We start from the raw sequence: 15,159 nt of genomic DNA on the forward strand, positions 1-15,159 counted from the left end.
TGGAGAAATTCTTCAAACAATTAAACACAAATACGGAGAGGCAAGTGGGACCTTCTTCTGTTTTCTCCCGCTTAGATCATTCTTAAGAGAAAGATAGGGACCAACATTGACTCCACCTAAAATTAGTGAAACGGAACAAAGAATTGGATGGGAAATACACCCAAAGTTATCAATGAAATGTACGATGCTCTCCAGAGAGAAAATCCAAAACCAGGATAGCAGAGGTCAGGAGAAAGATGGGAGTCAGGCTTGGATGTGACGATTTCAGAAAGAAGCTGTTCAGAGTGGTGTGAAGATTGAAATATACAAATTCAAGAAGAAATAGGGTCAGAATTGTGTCAAGAGTGTTACAAATATGATTAATGCCAGATATAAAAATAAAAATCTCCACATCAATTTTGCTATACTACATATAAATTAAATGGACTTATCTCCAATTATTCCGAGAAATGTTTTCAATGTAATCAGGTGATTGAGACTTTTCTTTCCATTCGGTTTGGACCTGTGTAAAAGTGGAAGGATTTCAGTCTATTATTAGGACAAATTATGAAGATTAAAATACAAAAGGATGTGAGAATATTTGTGCTTGGTCAGAGATATGAAGCAGATACAAAACTGAAGTTGAATAAATATCAAATACACTTTCTGTGTCCAGCCATAACAGCAGTGAAGAAATGTGCAGCATGAACGTGGAGAGCAGAGAGTTGTGTAACGAGAGATGGGACATTGAAATGAAAACTGTGTCACCATGTAACCATATAACCATTCACAGAGCGGAAACAGGCCATGCCGGCCTTTTGAGACTGCACCGGTTCACTAGAACAACTCCACTAGCTCAATCCTCCTGATTTCCGCCAATATACCTCCAACTCTCTCACTTCCATGTACATATCCAACCTTCTCTTAAATGACAGAAGGGACCCTGCTGCCACTATCTCATTTGGAAGATCATTCCATTCTTCCTCCACTCTCTGAGTGAAGAAGCATCTTCTAAAATTTCTCCAGAAGTTTTGCCTCCTTACCATTAACTCATGGCCTCTTGTTCCATCCTTCCCTTCCCTCATGGGAAAGTGTCTGTCAATGTCTCGTCTATCTATTCCTTTCATAATTTTAAATACCTATATCGTCCCCTCTCATTCGTCTACGTCCCAATGAATAAAGTCCCAGTCTCCTTAATCTCTCCCTCTAATCCAGATGATGTAATCCAGGAAACATTCTTATAAATCTTCTCTGCACCTTCTCCACCTTATCTATATTCTTCGTATAATTTGGAGCCCAGAACTGAACACAATTCTCCAAACATGGCCTCACCAATGCCTTAAACAGCTACTCTCTAGCCTAAGCTATGATTTATGAAGGCCAGCATGTCATATGCCTTCTTAACTACCCTGTCTACCTGGGAACCCACCTTCAGTGACCATAACTCCAAGATCCCTCTGTTCCTCTTCATTCCTCGAACCCCTCCTGTTAACTGCATATGTTCTATTTATATTATTTTTTCCGGAATGCAGCACCTCACACTTGTCAACATTAAATTCCATCTGCCATCTTTTCCAAACAAACCAAATCCTTTATTCCAAGAAAATCTACGTCACTATCCACCTCTCCCCCTATTTTCGTATCGTTTGCATATTTGCTTACCCAGTTAACCACACCCTCCTGTAAATATTAATGATAAACAACAAGGGACCCAGCATCGATCCCTGAGGCACTTCACTTGTCACAGGCTTCCAACATGACATATAGTTATCCACCATGACTCTCTGCTGTCTATCTCCCAGCCACTTCTGAACCCATCTCACTATCTATTAATCCCTAATGACTGAACCTTCCTAAATAACCTTACATGCAGAACCTTATCAAAAGCCTTACTAAAATTCAAATAGATCTCATCAACCACCCTACTTTCATCCACTTTTCTTGTCAACTCTTCAAAAAAATCAACATGTTTCATCAAACATGACTTTCCCTTCACAAACCCATGCTGGGTGTCACTGATCTATCCCTGCCGATCCAGATACTATCTCGAAGTATACCATCCATAATCTTCCCCACTCGGAAGTCAAACTTACTGGCCGATAATTACTTGCCCTACACCTACTGCCTTTTTTGACCAACAGAACTACATTTGCAACCTTCCAATCCCACGGCATCACACCCTCCTCCAGTGATCTTTGAAAAATCGCTGTCACTGCCCCCGCTATTTGTTCCCTGACCTCCCTTAAATTCCTGGGAAAAATCCCATCAGGATCAGGAGACTTATCCACTTTAATTGACCCAAGAAACTCCAAACCTCTCACTTTACTAATCCCTATCCTTTCTGTAACTAAGCCCTTTGCCTCTCTTATCTTGTACAGCCCAATGTCCCTTTCCCTCGTGAATACAGACGAGAAAAAATTGTTCAATATTTCTCCATCTCATACGGTTCCTGAAATAGTTCACTAGTCCCATCATCCAGTGGACCTATTCTATGTTTAACCTTCCTTTTTCTGTTCAAATATCTGAAAAAACCCTGAGGATTCACCTTTGCCTTATTAGCTATGGACACGTCATCCCTTCTTTTTGCTTTTCTAATTTCCCTCTTCAAGTTCTTAAGAGTATGTCAAAATGATCACTGGATCCAAAGTTCTCCCTAACGCTCACCTCTGTCACCTGCTCCATTGCATTCCCAAACAACAGATCGAACGCTGGTCCCACTCTAGTTGGCGTCTAAACATATTGAAGCGAAAAGCAATCCTGAACACAATGCATAAATACTAAGCCATCCTGCCATTTTACTGACTTTCCCAATCAATATTTGGAAAATTGAAATTCTCAACCAACACCACCCTATTTCACCTGCATATCTCACTTATTTCCTTGCACATTTGCTCTCCTCGTTCCCTTTCCCCATTTGGAGGCCTATAATATACCCCCATAATAGTAACCTCAAACTCAGCAATCCCTTGTCGGAACACAACTACCCCCTCCTTACCTACCTCTACCAGCCCTTAGTATCCTCATGACTTCTTATTTTTCAGCTCTAGCCGCACTGCCTCTCTTGACGAGCCCTCCAGTCTATCTTGCCTCAGCACTGCTGTAATATCCTCCCTGACATGTAATGCCCACCTCCCCCTCTTAATCCACCAACTCTGTCACATCTGAAGCAGCAAAATCGTGGAACATTCAACTGCCAGTCACAACCTACTTTCAACCATGTCTCGCTAATGGCCACACATCATAATGCCACATGTCAATCCACATTAATCCTCGCATTAAAATAAATACAACTCAGGGATCTCCTACATCCTACCTTCTGCATATCCTCCTATCTACCATTCTCACAATTTTCACTGCAGTATCTGTTTACTACTTCCTGCTTTTCCTCCCTCAAATTATCTAAACTTGTCTCTTTCCTTATCCTACTAACCCTCACCCTACCATCCTGCCTAACTTGAAACCCTGTCCCCAACCATACTAGTTTAAACCCCTCCTGACAGCCCTAGCAAATGCCCCCGCCAGGAGACTGGTCCCTCTGGGATTAAGATGTCACCCATCATTATGGTATAGGCCCCAGCTTCCCCAAAAAAGGTCCCAGTTGTCCAAGAATTAAAACCCAGTCTCTGACTCCACCCCTTGAGCCACATGTTTAACCTCCACCTAATCCTAGGTGCTCGCTGGAAGAGCTAGCTGCCTGATGTTACTCTCGGAATAAGTGAAACAGGAAGGACCACAATGCTAGCCTGAAAGAAAGAAGTTATCATCTGGAGAACCCTGATGGGCCAAGTTTTATCAGCGACACATTGAGCTGACTAATGGTGGTAGCTCAGTTGTGAAAATCCTGGAACAACAAATCTCTCTCTGCAAACCCTACAAAACTTTCCTGAGTGGCAAAGCCTGGTGAACTTTATACATGTTCAATTCCACGCACAGTATCACAATTGCCTACAACCAATGAATTTGGAAGAATGAGAAGTGAGATTGAACTGTGAACCAAAAAACTTTTCTTAAACTTACACACACATCATATACGTGCACTTAGACTTAGAAGGGGATTAAGGTTAGTTAAGTTAATAGAGATAAGTTAAAGTTTGATTCTGTTTTCATGTTTAAAGATAATTAAAAACAACTTATCTTTATATAACTACTCGTCCTGGTGAATGTCTATTGCTGCTGGGTTTTGGGGTCCTTTGGGCTCATAACACCATAGTCTGGTGACGTACATGAACCTCCTTCTCACTCCATCCATTTTGGATCCCCACATGAAGAGGGAAACTGCTCTGGTAATAGCCAGGGCAGAGGTGTGTGGGATGGGCCACGCCTGCATCACACGCAGCAGTACCGAGAGCACCTTGCACCTGATGACCAGGTTCTTCCCCATTACTGAGAGGGAATGTCATTCCCACAGACCCAGTTTCTGGTGGACCTTTACAATCGGCTCTGACCATTTTTTTGTTGCATGCCTCGACCTCTCCAAGCCAGATCCCCGACACCTTCAGGTAGTCAGATCTGACTGTGAAGAGGACAGCGGACTGATTTACCAAAGTGCATTCCTCGCTTTTGTTCCAGTTTACCCTGGAACATAGCATTGTATACTTCCGGGCCCAGCCACTTCCAGACTTGTGTTCAACTCAGCCGTTCTCCAAGAACTAGGGGTCTCTGTGCTGGTCCATGTCTCCTGGAGCTGGGGGTCTCTGCACTGTTCCCCATCTCGCAGAGCTGTGGGTCTCTACACTGCTCCCTGTCTCCTGATATTGCTGCTTTGTTCTCTACCAGTCCCACAACACAACCATGACACTTGGACGAAATGTAGAGGTACAGAGGGATCAGTGAAAATATGGGTAGTTTTGTCAGGGTGGGGTCCATACAGGAGCCTGATAACAGCAGGGAACCCGTGGAAGGGGGATGGAGGGCATTCGATGGTGCACCAGTAGGACATTGCTGAGGGTGCGGATTCCCTCGGGCTCTCGAGGGTAGAAGGCGCTGGTTATTCCAATATTTTAGGTGAGGCAGGGTCCAAATCAGAGCTGGCGCAGGTCATCTAGGGTCAACTTAACAGGTGCCTGGAACAGGTGCTGAGGATACTAAGGGCTGGTAGAGGTAGGTAAGGAGGGGGTACTTGTGTTCCGACGAGGGATTGCTGAGTGAGGGGCCACATGGATGGGACTTCGAGACAAGGGGCTTCTGATTGTCCAGGGATGGGGCCTGTAAATAGACCCGCAGACATCCAGCACACAGCATCTTTGACCCAGTACCATCAGGAAGGAGATATGGAGGAACAAAATCAGGCTGCCAGACAGGGAAATAACTTCTTCCCACAGGCCGTGAGATTGACAATGTAATGTGAGTTGAATGGGTCCTTGGAATGAAAAGGTTGAGAGGGATATGGACTGTTTGCAAGCAGTTTGGCCATCAGAAAAGAAGGGCCGAAAGGACTGTTTTGGACTTGTCTATCTGGACCACACTTTTGATTTGAATCCTTAAAAAAATTCATGACAGGCTGGACTATTATTTTAGATGGAGATTTTAGATTGACACATGCAGCCCGGGAACAGGCCCTTTCAGCCTCTGAGCCACAACCACTCAATTACACCAATGACCTACAACCCCCGGTACGTTTTAAATGGTGGAAGGACCAGGAGCACCTGGTGGAAACCCACGCAGACATGGGAATAACGTACAATTCCCCACAAACAGTGTCAAATTTGAACCCGGATCGCTGGCCCCTTAACAGCGTTGTTCTAACCGCGGCACTAACCTCGCCACTCTCAATGATTCCCAGGGTTCTTCATCCTACTCTCGATGAGCTGTGATTGCTTCCAATACCAGTGCCCTTGTTTCCCTGAGGCTCTGACCCCTGCCCAGTGACTCTGTCCCCAGTGCATCTCCCTGGCCGGATCATCACCGCTCTCTTTCCCAGGTCTCACCCAAATTTTAATACCCCAATTCCACCACCTAATAAAACCCCTTGTCATGTCCACCCACTCATCCACAGGGCCAAGGGGAATGAGGAGGGGGCAGCTCCTGGCTGTGGTCACATAGCTCGTTGAAGGACGTGGGAGCAGGAGTCCTGGGGCAAGAGATGAAAGGCAGTGTGTACTGTAGCAACCAGCTGAACTGGGCTACATTCTCCGGGGTGGGGGAAGAGAGAGGACTGGCTCAGATGGGACAGATATCCCTGTGCCAAGGGTCAGGGGATTCCCTAGCTTGGTGAAGGTATGGGACACTGCCACCGGGAAGGAGATGGACCACTGCCCTCCCCACTTCTCCACTGTCTGGGGGTCCCAGGAGCAGCTCAGATTCCAAGGCCTTTAGGTGGGGTAAGGGGAGGTTCAAGAACCGAGGTGGGGTAGTGTCGGACTCTGGCTTTACCCTACCCTTAATTTAGTCTATGTGTCGTCTGAGTCCAACGTGTTTGTTAAATGAAGTGATAGGAAAAGGTATTTGGTTCAACAATCAGTTTATTACACAGCACAAGAATAAAGCTTAACAGAGCTCTGGTTCAGTTGTTAGTTCATAGATCGCCTGCACAGTGAGCTATTCCCCAAGACTGACCCCTACTGTCCAGTCTCTTCTGTTTATATAGATCAACATTATTACACTGAAAAAAAGTTGGCTTTCTTTGATAGTCTCCTTGCATAAGATTTATCTCAACCAATTTCCTGCTCTGCAATTATCGATTGTGTAGACCTCCCATCTTAATCCTCAAGGCCAGAACATCCTGATGGCTTGATCAGAAATCAATTCATACCCCAGATATTTCTAATTATTTCTTTGTTCTTGTCTGGTCATCGTCTTCTCTTCTACTCAACACCTCCTCATGTCTTAGCATTCCTTCTAAATTGGTTCATACATTTTCTCTCTTTGTATTTGGAGGCAGCAAATTCTACACATACTATAATCAGCCAACTTTTCTACATACTGTGGCTGTTACTTAATTGCATTAATAATTCCCTTAAACAGAAAAATTGAAGTAAATAGTAAATTGTTACATAGTACTAGATTAATGAATACACAACAAATAGTACATAGGCATATTTTCTACTTAACCCCTTGGTTCCAACAGTAGTTGTGATGGGTGATAGATTGGAGAGGGTCCCAGTGAGGGAGCGGGTCTGGTGAGAGGACAGACCTGATGGGGATGGGCCTTTGGGTATAGGCCAATTGGGGTGGGGGTGCGGACAGGGACATTGGGCTGGGCATGTTGGGGGAGGGGGGCTTGTTGAACACCCTGGTGGGAGGCAGGAGCTCTTGGGATGGTCCAAGCAATGGGCAGAGCATTGGGGAAGGGTCCAGTGGGGGACAGAGGCTATGGGGATGGGATTGGTGGGGGAGAGGGTCTTTTTTGGCAGGCCCGGTGAACAGGGTCTTTTTTGGCAGGCCCGGTGAACAGGGTTTTGGAGATTATCTCAACAGGGGAGGAGTTTGGGGACAGGCCTAGTGGGAAATGGGGGCTTTGAGGATAGGCCTGGTGGGTGACAGGGGACAATATTGGGAATGGACCCAGAGGTCGGCGACCACCTTTGGAGCTCTGGTTCACCATCGTGTGAGAGATGAGTAAAATTAATATGAAAATATGAGAGATGAAGAAAGCTAGTATGGATATATGTGTAATGAATAAAGCCAGGATGAATAGGATAAGGGTAGATAATAGAATGTAGGGAAGTAAAGTTAGTCTGAATAAGGTAAGGGTCTTCTAGCCTGAGAGAGAGTCAGCAAGTTCCGCATATGTAATTAGTAAGCCTTAGACAGAATTAGCAAGTTCTGCATATAAGAGTTAGTAAGCCCTGAGGGTTGGGAAGGTGTGAATAAGGACAATGACATGATGGGACTGTAATGGAAGATTCTAACCTATTTTTTAACCTGTTTTTTTCTTAATTTCCAGCTCTTGGTTCTGCAGAGCTGAGAACCTTTTTTTAAAAACTTGCAGCTTTGGGTTCTGCAAGGCTGAGAACCTAATTGTTTTTAGACTCAGCAGACATAAGCAAAATTCCACCGAGGGGCCAGAGATGCTGTTATCTGAAGAAAGGACATCTGTGTACCAAGAACATTTAATCTTCCTGTTTGTTTTGGTCACAGACTGTCAGAGGCCTAGCCTTGATGTAGAATAAACCATTGTATTACAAATGATAAGCTGAAAATTATGTTATTCGTTAATTAACCTATCATGCTAGCTTACTCGCTTATCTTTCTTGCTGTGCTGGGAATAGGTGCTTGGGTAAGCAGTTTTTGTTTAATATAAGCCATGGTCCCACTGCTGAAGTTTGAGACTCTCCGAGAGGTGGCAACATCTCTCAGCAAGAAGAAGAACTTCTGGAGTCCAGCCAACGTCCCAGTCAGGGGAGGTGGAGAAGCTGCTACCGGCGTCCTGACAACCTACTACAAGTGTGCAGACGTTGCCTCGCTTCAGCAGTTGGGACCAGTCTAGGCATTGATAAGTATAGTTGGGAAGGGCTTGTATATTGTAGTGTGAAATCAGCTTTTGAATTTGTAATAAACCTTTGTATAATCTGAACTGCTCTTGGTGTGGGTGTCTATTTTCTTTCGGTTGTTCAAACTGTTAGAAATTAAAGTACCTTTAAAGAAATTGCTCGAGACAAAAATTGAGAACAAAGAACATTTATTACAACAACAATGCAAAGTTGGGTGCTTCCCCTTACCCTGGGAATACACACATACACTGGGGCTCACCCAACTTTTATACAGTCAATTTCAGTATCAGAGTGCCCTCCCCCTTACATTCTTCTGCCCCCTGGATGGGTTTGGCATAGGTAATCCTTCCTGCCTACGTGCAGTTTCAGTATACTTGGAGGACCAGGGGGTATCCTGTGGGTGTCCCATCATGTCATTGTCCTTATTCACACCTTCCTGATTCTCGGGGCCACAATCTCTTGGTATGCGGAGTTGACTCATTCTATCTAGGGTTGGCTAATTTCATATGTATAAATCTGTGTATGGTTAGCTAATTAGATATGTAGGACTTGGTACTTCTGTCCAGGGCTAGGAGACCTTTATCTGATCCAGACTACCTCAACTTCCTACATTCTATTGTTCCTTACCACTCCTTATCTTAGTCTTATGGTCTTGTCACAAAGACTAGAAGATTCTTATGTTAATCGTGCTGACTCTGCTTTCCTGCATCCTAATCCCCAAGTTCATCCTGTTTGTACTGGTTACAGCCATTAACTGATGAACTTTAGTTTCTTCCATGTTCATAATTTTAGATCAATTTTCCCATCTCTCATAATCCTCACTTTTCTTTTAGATCAGTAATACTGATCTTTCAAGTGTAAGGTGTAGTTTTACCCAGCTGGTCAATAACCGAATTGTAATACCTGTGTAAAGTCTTTAGGTAGGGGAGCACCATGAAGGTCAGAGTAGCGAGTCCAGCTGCTTATTAGGGTTGCGAGTATCAGGCTGCAGTTCTCAGTAAAGAGTCTAGTCCATCCCACATCAGTCCGAAGTTGCCACGTCTGAACATGGGCATGGGCAGATTCACGTTGAAACATTGAAGCAGTGTCTTTTAACCACCCGACTTTTGTAAGCATTGTCCTGACGAAGTCTGTGAGAGACGCTGCCTTCAGCAGCGAACGAGTAGTCAGGCGGTTCCGTTGAATTGTGGCTAGTATCTGATGTCCTCTTCAGCCCCGAACCCTAGGGCCACCGATCTCCGAAGGCTGTCTGGAGCCTGATATTAAAGTGTCAAGCAGCTCACGTTGTTGGTAACTGGTGCTCCCCTTCACGGGATGATGAAAAGAGACCAAGCTGGGGGGGGGGATTGTTTCTTGTGATTTAACTGTGTGTTGCAGCTTGTCTGCTAACATTAGCATATGTATTAACTCTCTCTCTCTGCGACATGTACAATCCTGACTACCATTCTGTCTGTCTTTGTCCCACCATGTCCTTTGTGCTATCGCTTTAAAACTCCTGTCTTTAATACCTGTGTAGGCTAAGATACAAATTAGATGTACTCCACTAAAGCTGTTCAGTTCCCCTGGTCCGTATTGGAATCCCTTGTTAACCCATATCCCATTATGACTATACATTAAATCTATGCTCTGTCTACATTCTAAAGGAGCACAATTGTAACCTCTGCTGCCCCTATTCCAGGAGGACTTAAAACATAGCGAGTAATGAAGTGACATAAACAGTTAACAAACAATACCCTAATAAATGAATAAACAGTTAAAAAAATAAACAGTTAAAAATACAACAATAAATGTATAAACAGTTAAAAAAAATACAACAATAAATGTAACATTACGGCACTTTGTCACGGCGCAGTGTAAGTTTCAGGTCTGAAGGATGAGGAACTGCACGCCAGGTTGAGGGTTGAATCTGTGTGTCGTGATGTTGTGGTTCAGAAGCTGGTTTAATTCTTTGAATGTGGGTCCAGCCTTTTTCTCTTGTTCGTACTGCGGTGTCTGTAATTAAAAGTACACAGAAGGGACCATCCCAGGCAGGTTTTAGTTGATCCTCTTGCCATGCTTTTACATATAACCAATCACTAGATTTTAATAAAATGAATAACAATCTGACTTTCCTTTGTGTTAGTGTAAAAATTGTAAAATGAAACACAAACCATATTTGCATGGGTTTTGAATATGTTAGACCTTATTAAAATGCAGTTGGAGCTGCTTGTCTGTATGGGGCACAACCCTCCAATTTGTTAGAGTACATAACAGACATTGTAGCACAAGAGCCTCTGCAAGAGAACTTGAAACATATTCAACCTTCAGTTCTGCCTTAAGTAAAATGCCTTGTGCCACAGCTCACAACCATATTCCATATAATAACCATATAGCAATAACAGTACGGAAACAGGCCATATTGGCCCTTCTAGTCCGCACCGATTTACATGAAACTCCAACTAGTTCCACCTACCTACTCCCTGACCATAACCCTCCAACCCCCTCACATCCATCTACTCATCACTGCCACTGTAATATAGTTGAACTAACCGCTGCACTACCCAAAGTGAGACAAGAGCCCATGCATTTTCTGACTAAAGGTCACAAGTGCAGCCAACAGATTACTTCAAGGCATTTTCAGCCTTGCTCCTCTGTGCAGCCATGTAATCTTTGAGAAGAGGCAAACATAACCAAGGGCATTAAAAGGGTAAAAATCTGGCAATTTTCTCTCCACAGAGAGCATTGGGGAGCCTGGAACCGATTGTTGATTTTGTAAAATGAAGTTGAACAGGCTTGTACACATTTTCAGACTGCTTGTGCAGTGAGTGCCATACACCATGGTCTCCTGATTCATTGGTGAGGAGGTGATCAGTAAGATGCAGCAGTGGAAGCGCTTGCTCAAAGGGTGGAGGAAAATTAGACTTAGACCTGGATTTGTCAGAATGATAAGAGTTTATCTAAAGCTGGCTTTAGATAGAAGAACATCACAGGTGCTCCTCAATTTACGATAGGGTTGCGTTCCAGCAGACCCAGCTTAAGTTGAAAAAAAATCTTAATTGGAGACGTACCTTGTCTAACATTGACAGCACTGTATCAGTCCTCATACTGATCTCACTACCCTGCTCTCTCCCAACAGTCCCTGTAAGCTTTCCGAAAATGTGATTAACCAACGAGGCTACAAAAAATTCACCTTAGAGAAATTATCAAAGTTTATTGGAAAAATCAATGATGCTTGTGATGACCTTTAACACATTATATGAAAGTAAATGACAGTCATGCTATTGTGTCATCGTAAAATCATAAGTAGGGGAGCACCTGTATTACCTTTCATATTTTTCCAATGTTGATTGCACACATAATCATTTAAGTACCGGCTAGTTTCTATAATATTGCACTTAAAGTTTAGCTGCATGAATCCTGGAGCTTGTGGAGTCATTAGTGAATCAAGAAATATTGGTGCCATGCCAATTTCTCTGTACCATGCCAATTTCCCAGTCCTGAAGCCGGGACGTAGTGAATAGTATCAGGTACAAGATCTGTGAGTAATTAATGCTATTATTATTCCTATGCGCCCAATTGTTCTGAACGATGCCACCAATGTAAATCATATTCCACCTATTGCAGTACTCACACACCACCATAGACCAGTTCGCAGGTTTATTTCTCCATTAAGCTGAATCCGGTCGCGCAGGGTTTACCTCCGTGATTATTTACAATGTAACTTCCGCACTACCGGATTTAAATATAAACCTGATGAATGGGGTGGGGGGGAGAGTTATCATGAATTAAATAACAGCGGCAATACAGAGAAATTGTGCTGAGGCATTAATTTCACTCCGGAGGAAAATGCACCAGAGAAATGAATGATTAAACTTATAGGAATCCCCATAGGAATCCCCAGAGGTATCTTTATTCTCCAGAGGTGGGTGATCTTTAAACTCACGGACCTTGACTGCTGAATGTGTAGAAGAAATACCTCTAACTGCAAGAGAGGAGCCTGGAGCCTCAGTTTCAAGTGCCACAGTGCACTTAAAGGGACATGCACACTCCCCCTTCAACTGGCTGATCCAGCCACTTTACACATCAGATCCTTTCTTTATCTCACATACACTTAAAGTTAAGATGTATAGAACTCACCCTATTTGCGCAAACATTTCTCCCTGCAAATGTTATAACATCACTCAACTCTCAGGTACTCTCTGTGCAAAATCACATTTGAATACAATTTATTTCATAAATTGGAATTAACTGGTAGTTAAATTCGCTAATTCTACAGTATTGAAAAACGATCATTTATGACATTTAATTTTTAGCATGAATTTTAATCAATATTGGTCAGTGACTGAAGTGGGAAGTCGTGATTTATGAAATTATCTCTGGTCTCTACTCTCCCACTCCCGACGCTTCTCCCAACATTCAGGAGCTGGCACACAGTCCCTGCCTTTTTCATGTTACTCATCTACTATTCCTTTAACTGCTTGCATCAAAATGTTAGCCTTTGCTTTCTGCTTATCCTCAGATGTCTGGACAAATGCTTTTTGTGTGATCTGTAGAAGCTGGGTTATTCCCTGCTCATGCCAATTTTCTGTCTTTTGTAATTTTCTCCTAATGTCTGGGGCTGAGTTGGTAACAAAACCTGTTAGTACCAATTGTTCCCCTGCTGGGGATTCTATGTCGAGACCCCCATATTATATATATATTTGGTCCCAAAAATTGGTCTAACTGTTCGGCACATCCCTGGGGATCTTCTATCAGGGAGATTAATTCTTTCTTGAAATTACGTACTTCAGTGCTGGTCAGGGGCACATTTACGAACCCCAGACCTTCTCCCACGGGAACCTCCCGCAGGGGTCGCATCCAGCTAATTTCTGGTTTCTTAGATTTGTGTTCCTGTTCCCTGAGAAGTGAATCGCAGGGTTCTGCCACTTCTTCCTGAGGGATCTCATGCTGTTCTGAATTACAATGTTCTACCTCTACTGTCAACGGAGGTGGTAATCGAGCGCTTTGTGAGCGAGTCACCATACCACTCCGGTTCTCCTCTTTCTTCTCTAGTGGTGGGGGAGGAGGGGGAGGTGCAGAAGGGTAGGTCATAGGAGGGGAAGGAAAGATAGGAGCCGGCATAGGAGGAACATAAGGTGGAGGGAGGGAATGTAACACATCCCAACCCTGTGATTCAAGGACAAAAGGTTCCTCCTCTCTCTTATCCCTGAATTCTTTCTCATTCAAAACCAGTTGTTCAATGGGTCCCTTGAGCCAGCAGGCTGCATATTCCCTGCTCTCAACATTGTCTTTCTGGTTTTGATAGAGCCAGATGTTCAAAGCTTGACACATCCATTCATCCTCGGATCCGAACTTTGGCCAGTACACGGAGCTCCCTTTAACCGGGTATTTAACCCATTCAATACAACAATACCCGACCATTGTCAGTTTGTCTTTCCCACGGGTCTTTCCCGTGCCCCACTCAGATAACATCAACCCAAGCGGGCTATACGTAGCTATCTGGTGTTCACATCCTGAACCAGGACTCTCTTCCTTGCTACTCATTATTCCCATACTTATAAACAAGTAAAATTACTCTTACCGTGTTCCAGTAGCAATGCTCTAGCGCGCTTCCTTCCGTCGTTTGTTCTCAATGCCTCTTCTCGGATATCACTCGCTTCTTCCACTGACCAGCCACCCGTCGCCCGTGAGTCCAGCTGAATCAGCCGGGGTGCACCTACTCTCGTCGTCGGGGTACTCTGTCAGTGGAGGGAGTGTGATCCCGGACGAGTCCCCATTTGTTAGAAATTAAAGTACCTTTAAAGAAATTGCTCGAGACAAAAATTGAGAACAAAGAACATTTATTACAACAACAATGCAAAGTTGGGTGCTTCCCCTTACCCTGGGAATACACACACATACTGGGGCTCACCCAACTTTTATACAGTCAATTTCAGTATCAGAGTGCCCTCCCCCTTACATTCTTCTGCCCCCTGGATGGGTTTGGCATAGGTAATCCTTCCTGCCTACGTGCAGTTTCAGTACACTTGGAGGACCAGGGGGTATCCTGTGGGTGCCCCATCATGTCATTGTCCTTATTCACACCTTCCTGATTCTCGGGGCTACAATCTCTTGGTATGCGGAGTTGACTCATTCTATCTAGGGTTGGCTAATTTCATATGTATAAATCTGTGTATGGTTAGCTAATTAGATATGTAGGACTTGGTACTTCTGTCCAGGGCTAGGAGACCTTTATCTGATCCAGACTACCTCAACTTCCTACATTCTATTGTTCCTTACCACTCCTTTTCTTAGTCTTATGGTGGCTCTTGTCACAAAGACTAGAAGATTCTTATGTTAATCGTGCTGACTCTGCTTTCCTGCATCCTAACCCCCAAGCTTATCCTGTTTGTACTGGTTACAGCCATTAACTGATGAATTTTAGTTTCTTCCATGTTCATAATTTTAGATCAATTTTCCCATCTCTCACACTACCCTAACCTAGGGGAAGGAGTGGTAGGGGAATGGGGGTAGGAGAAAGGGGGTAATGGAAGTGGGGTGAGTAAGGGGTAGGCTTGGGGGTGTGGGTATGGGATAGGGGTAAGGGGTATGTTTTGAGGAAGGAGTTAGGTGTAGGGGATAGGGGTAGGGTTTAGGCTTGGGTTGGATGAGAGTAAGGGCAAGGACCGGGATAGAGGTAACATTGTGAGAGATGAGGAAACTTGACATAAAATATGAAAGATGGGGAAACTAGTGCAGACATGTGGAGTGATGGATTAAACCAGTATGA

The 15,159-nt window shown here is 43.9% G+C and overlaps 1 protein-coding gene across 1 annotated transcript in view; it reads right to left on the reverse strand.

Annotated features, from left to right (window-relative positions):
• Window positions 1–8,644: 8,644 nt before the first annotated feature.
• Window positions 8,645–15,159, reverse strand: part of LOC138750278 (endophilin-B2-like) — a 53,824-nt gene continuing 47,309 nt past the window's right edge. The window contains exon 4 of the mRNA XM_069912379.1: window positions 8,645–10,403. Coding sequence (XP_069768480.1) covers window positions 10,240–10,403 — 164 coding nt within the window. The 3' untranslated portion in view covers window positions 8,645–10,239. The remainder of the gene's footprint in view (window positions 10,404–15,159) is intronic.

The sequence above is a fragment of the Narcine bancroftii genome, unplaced genomic scaffold (genome assembly GCF_036971445.1).
Source record: "Narcine bancroftii isolate sNarBan1 unplaced genomic scaffold, sNarBan1.hap1 Scaffold_111, whole genome shotgun sequence".
NCBI lineage: Eukaryota > Metazoa > Chordata > Chondrichthyes > Torpediniformes > Narcinidae > Narcine > Narcine bancroftii.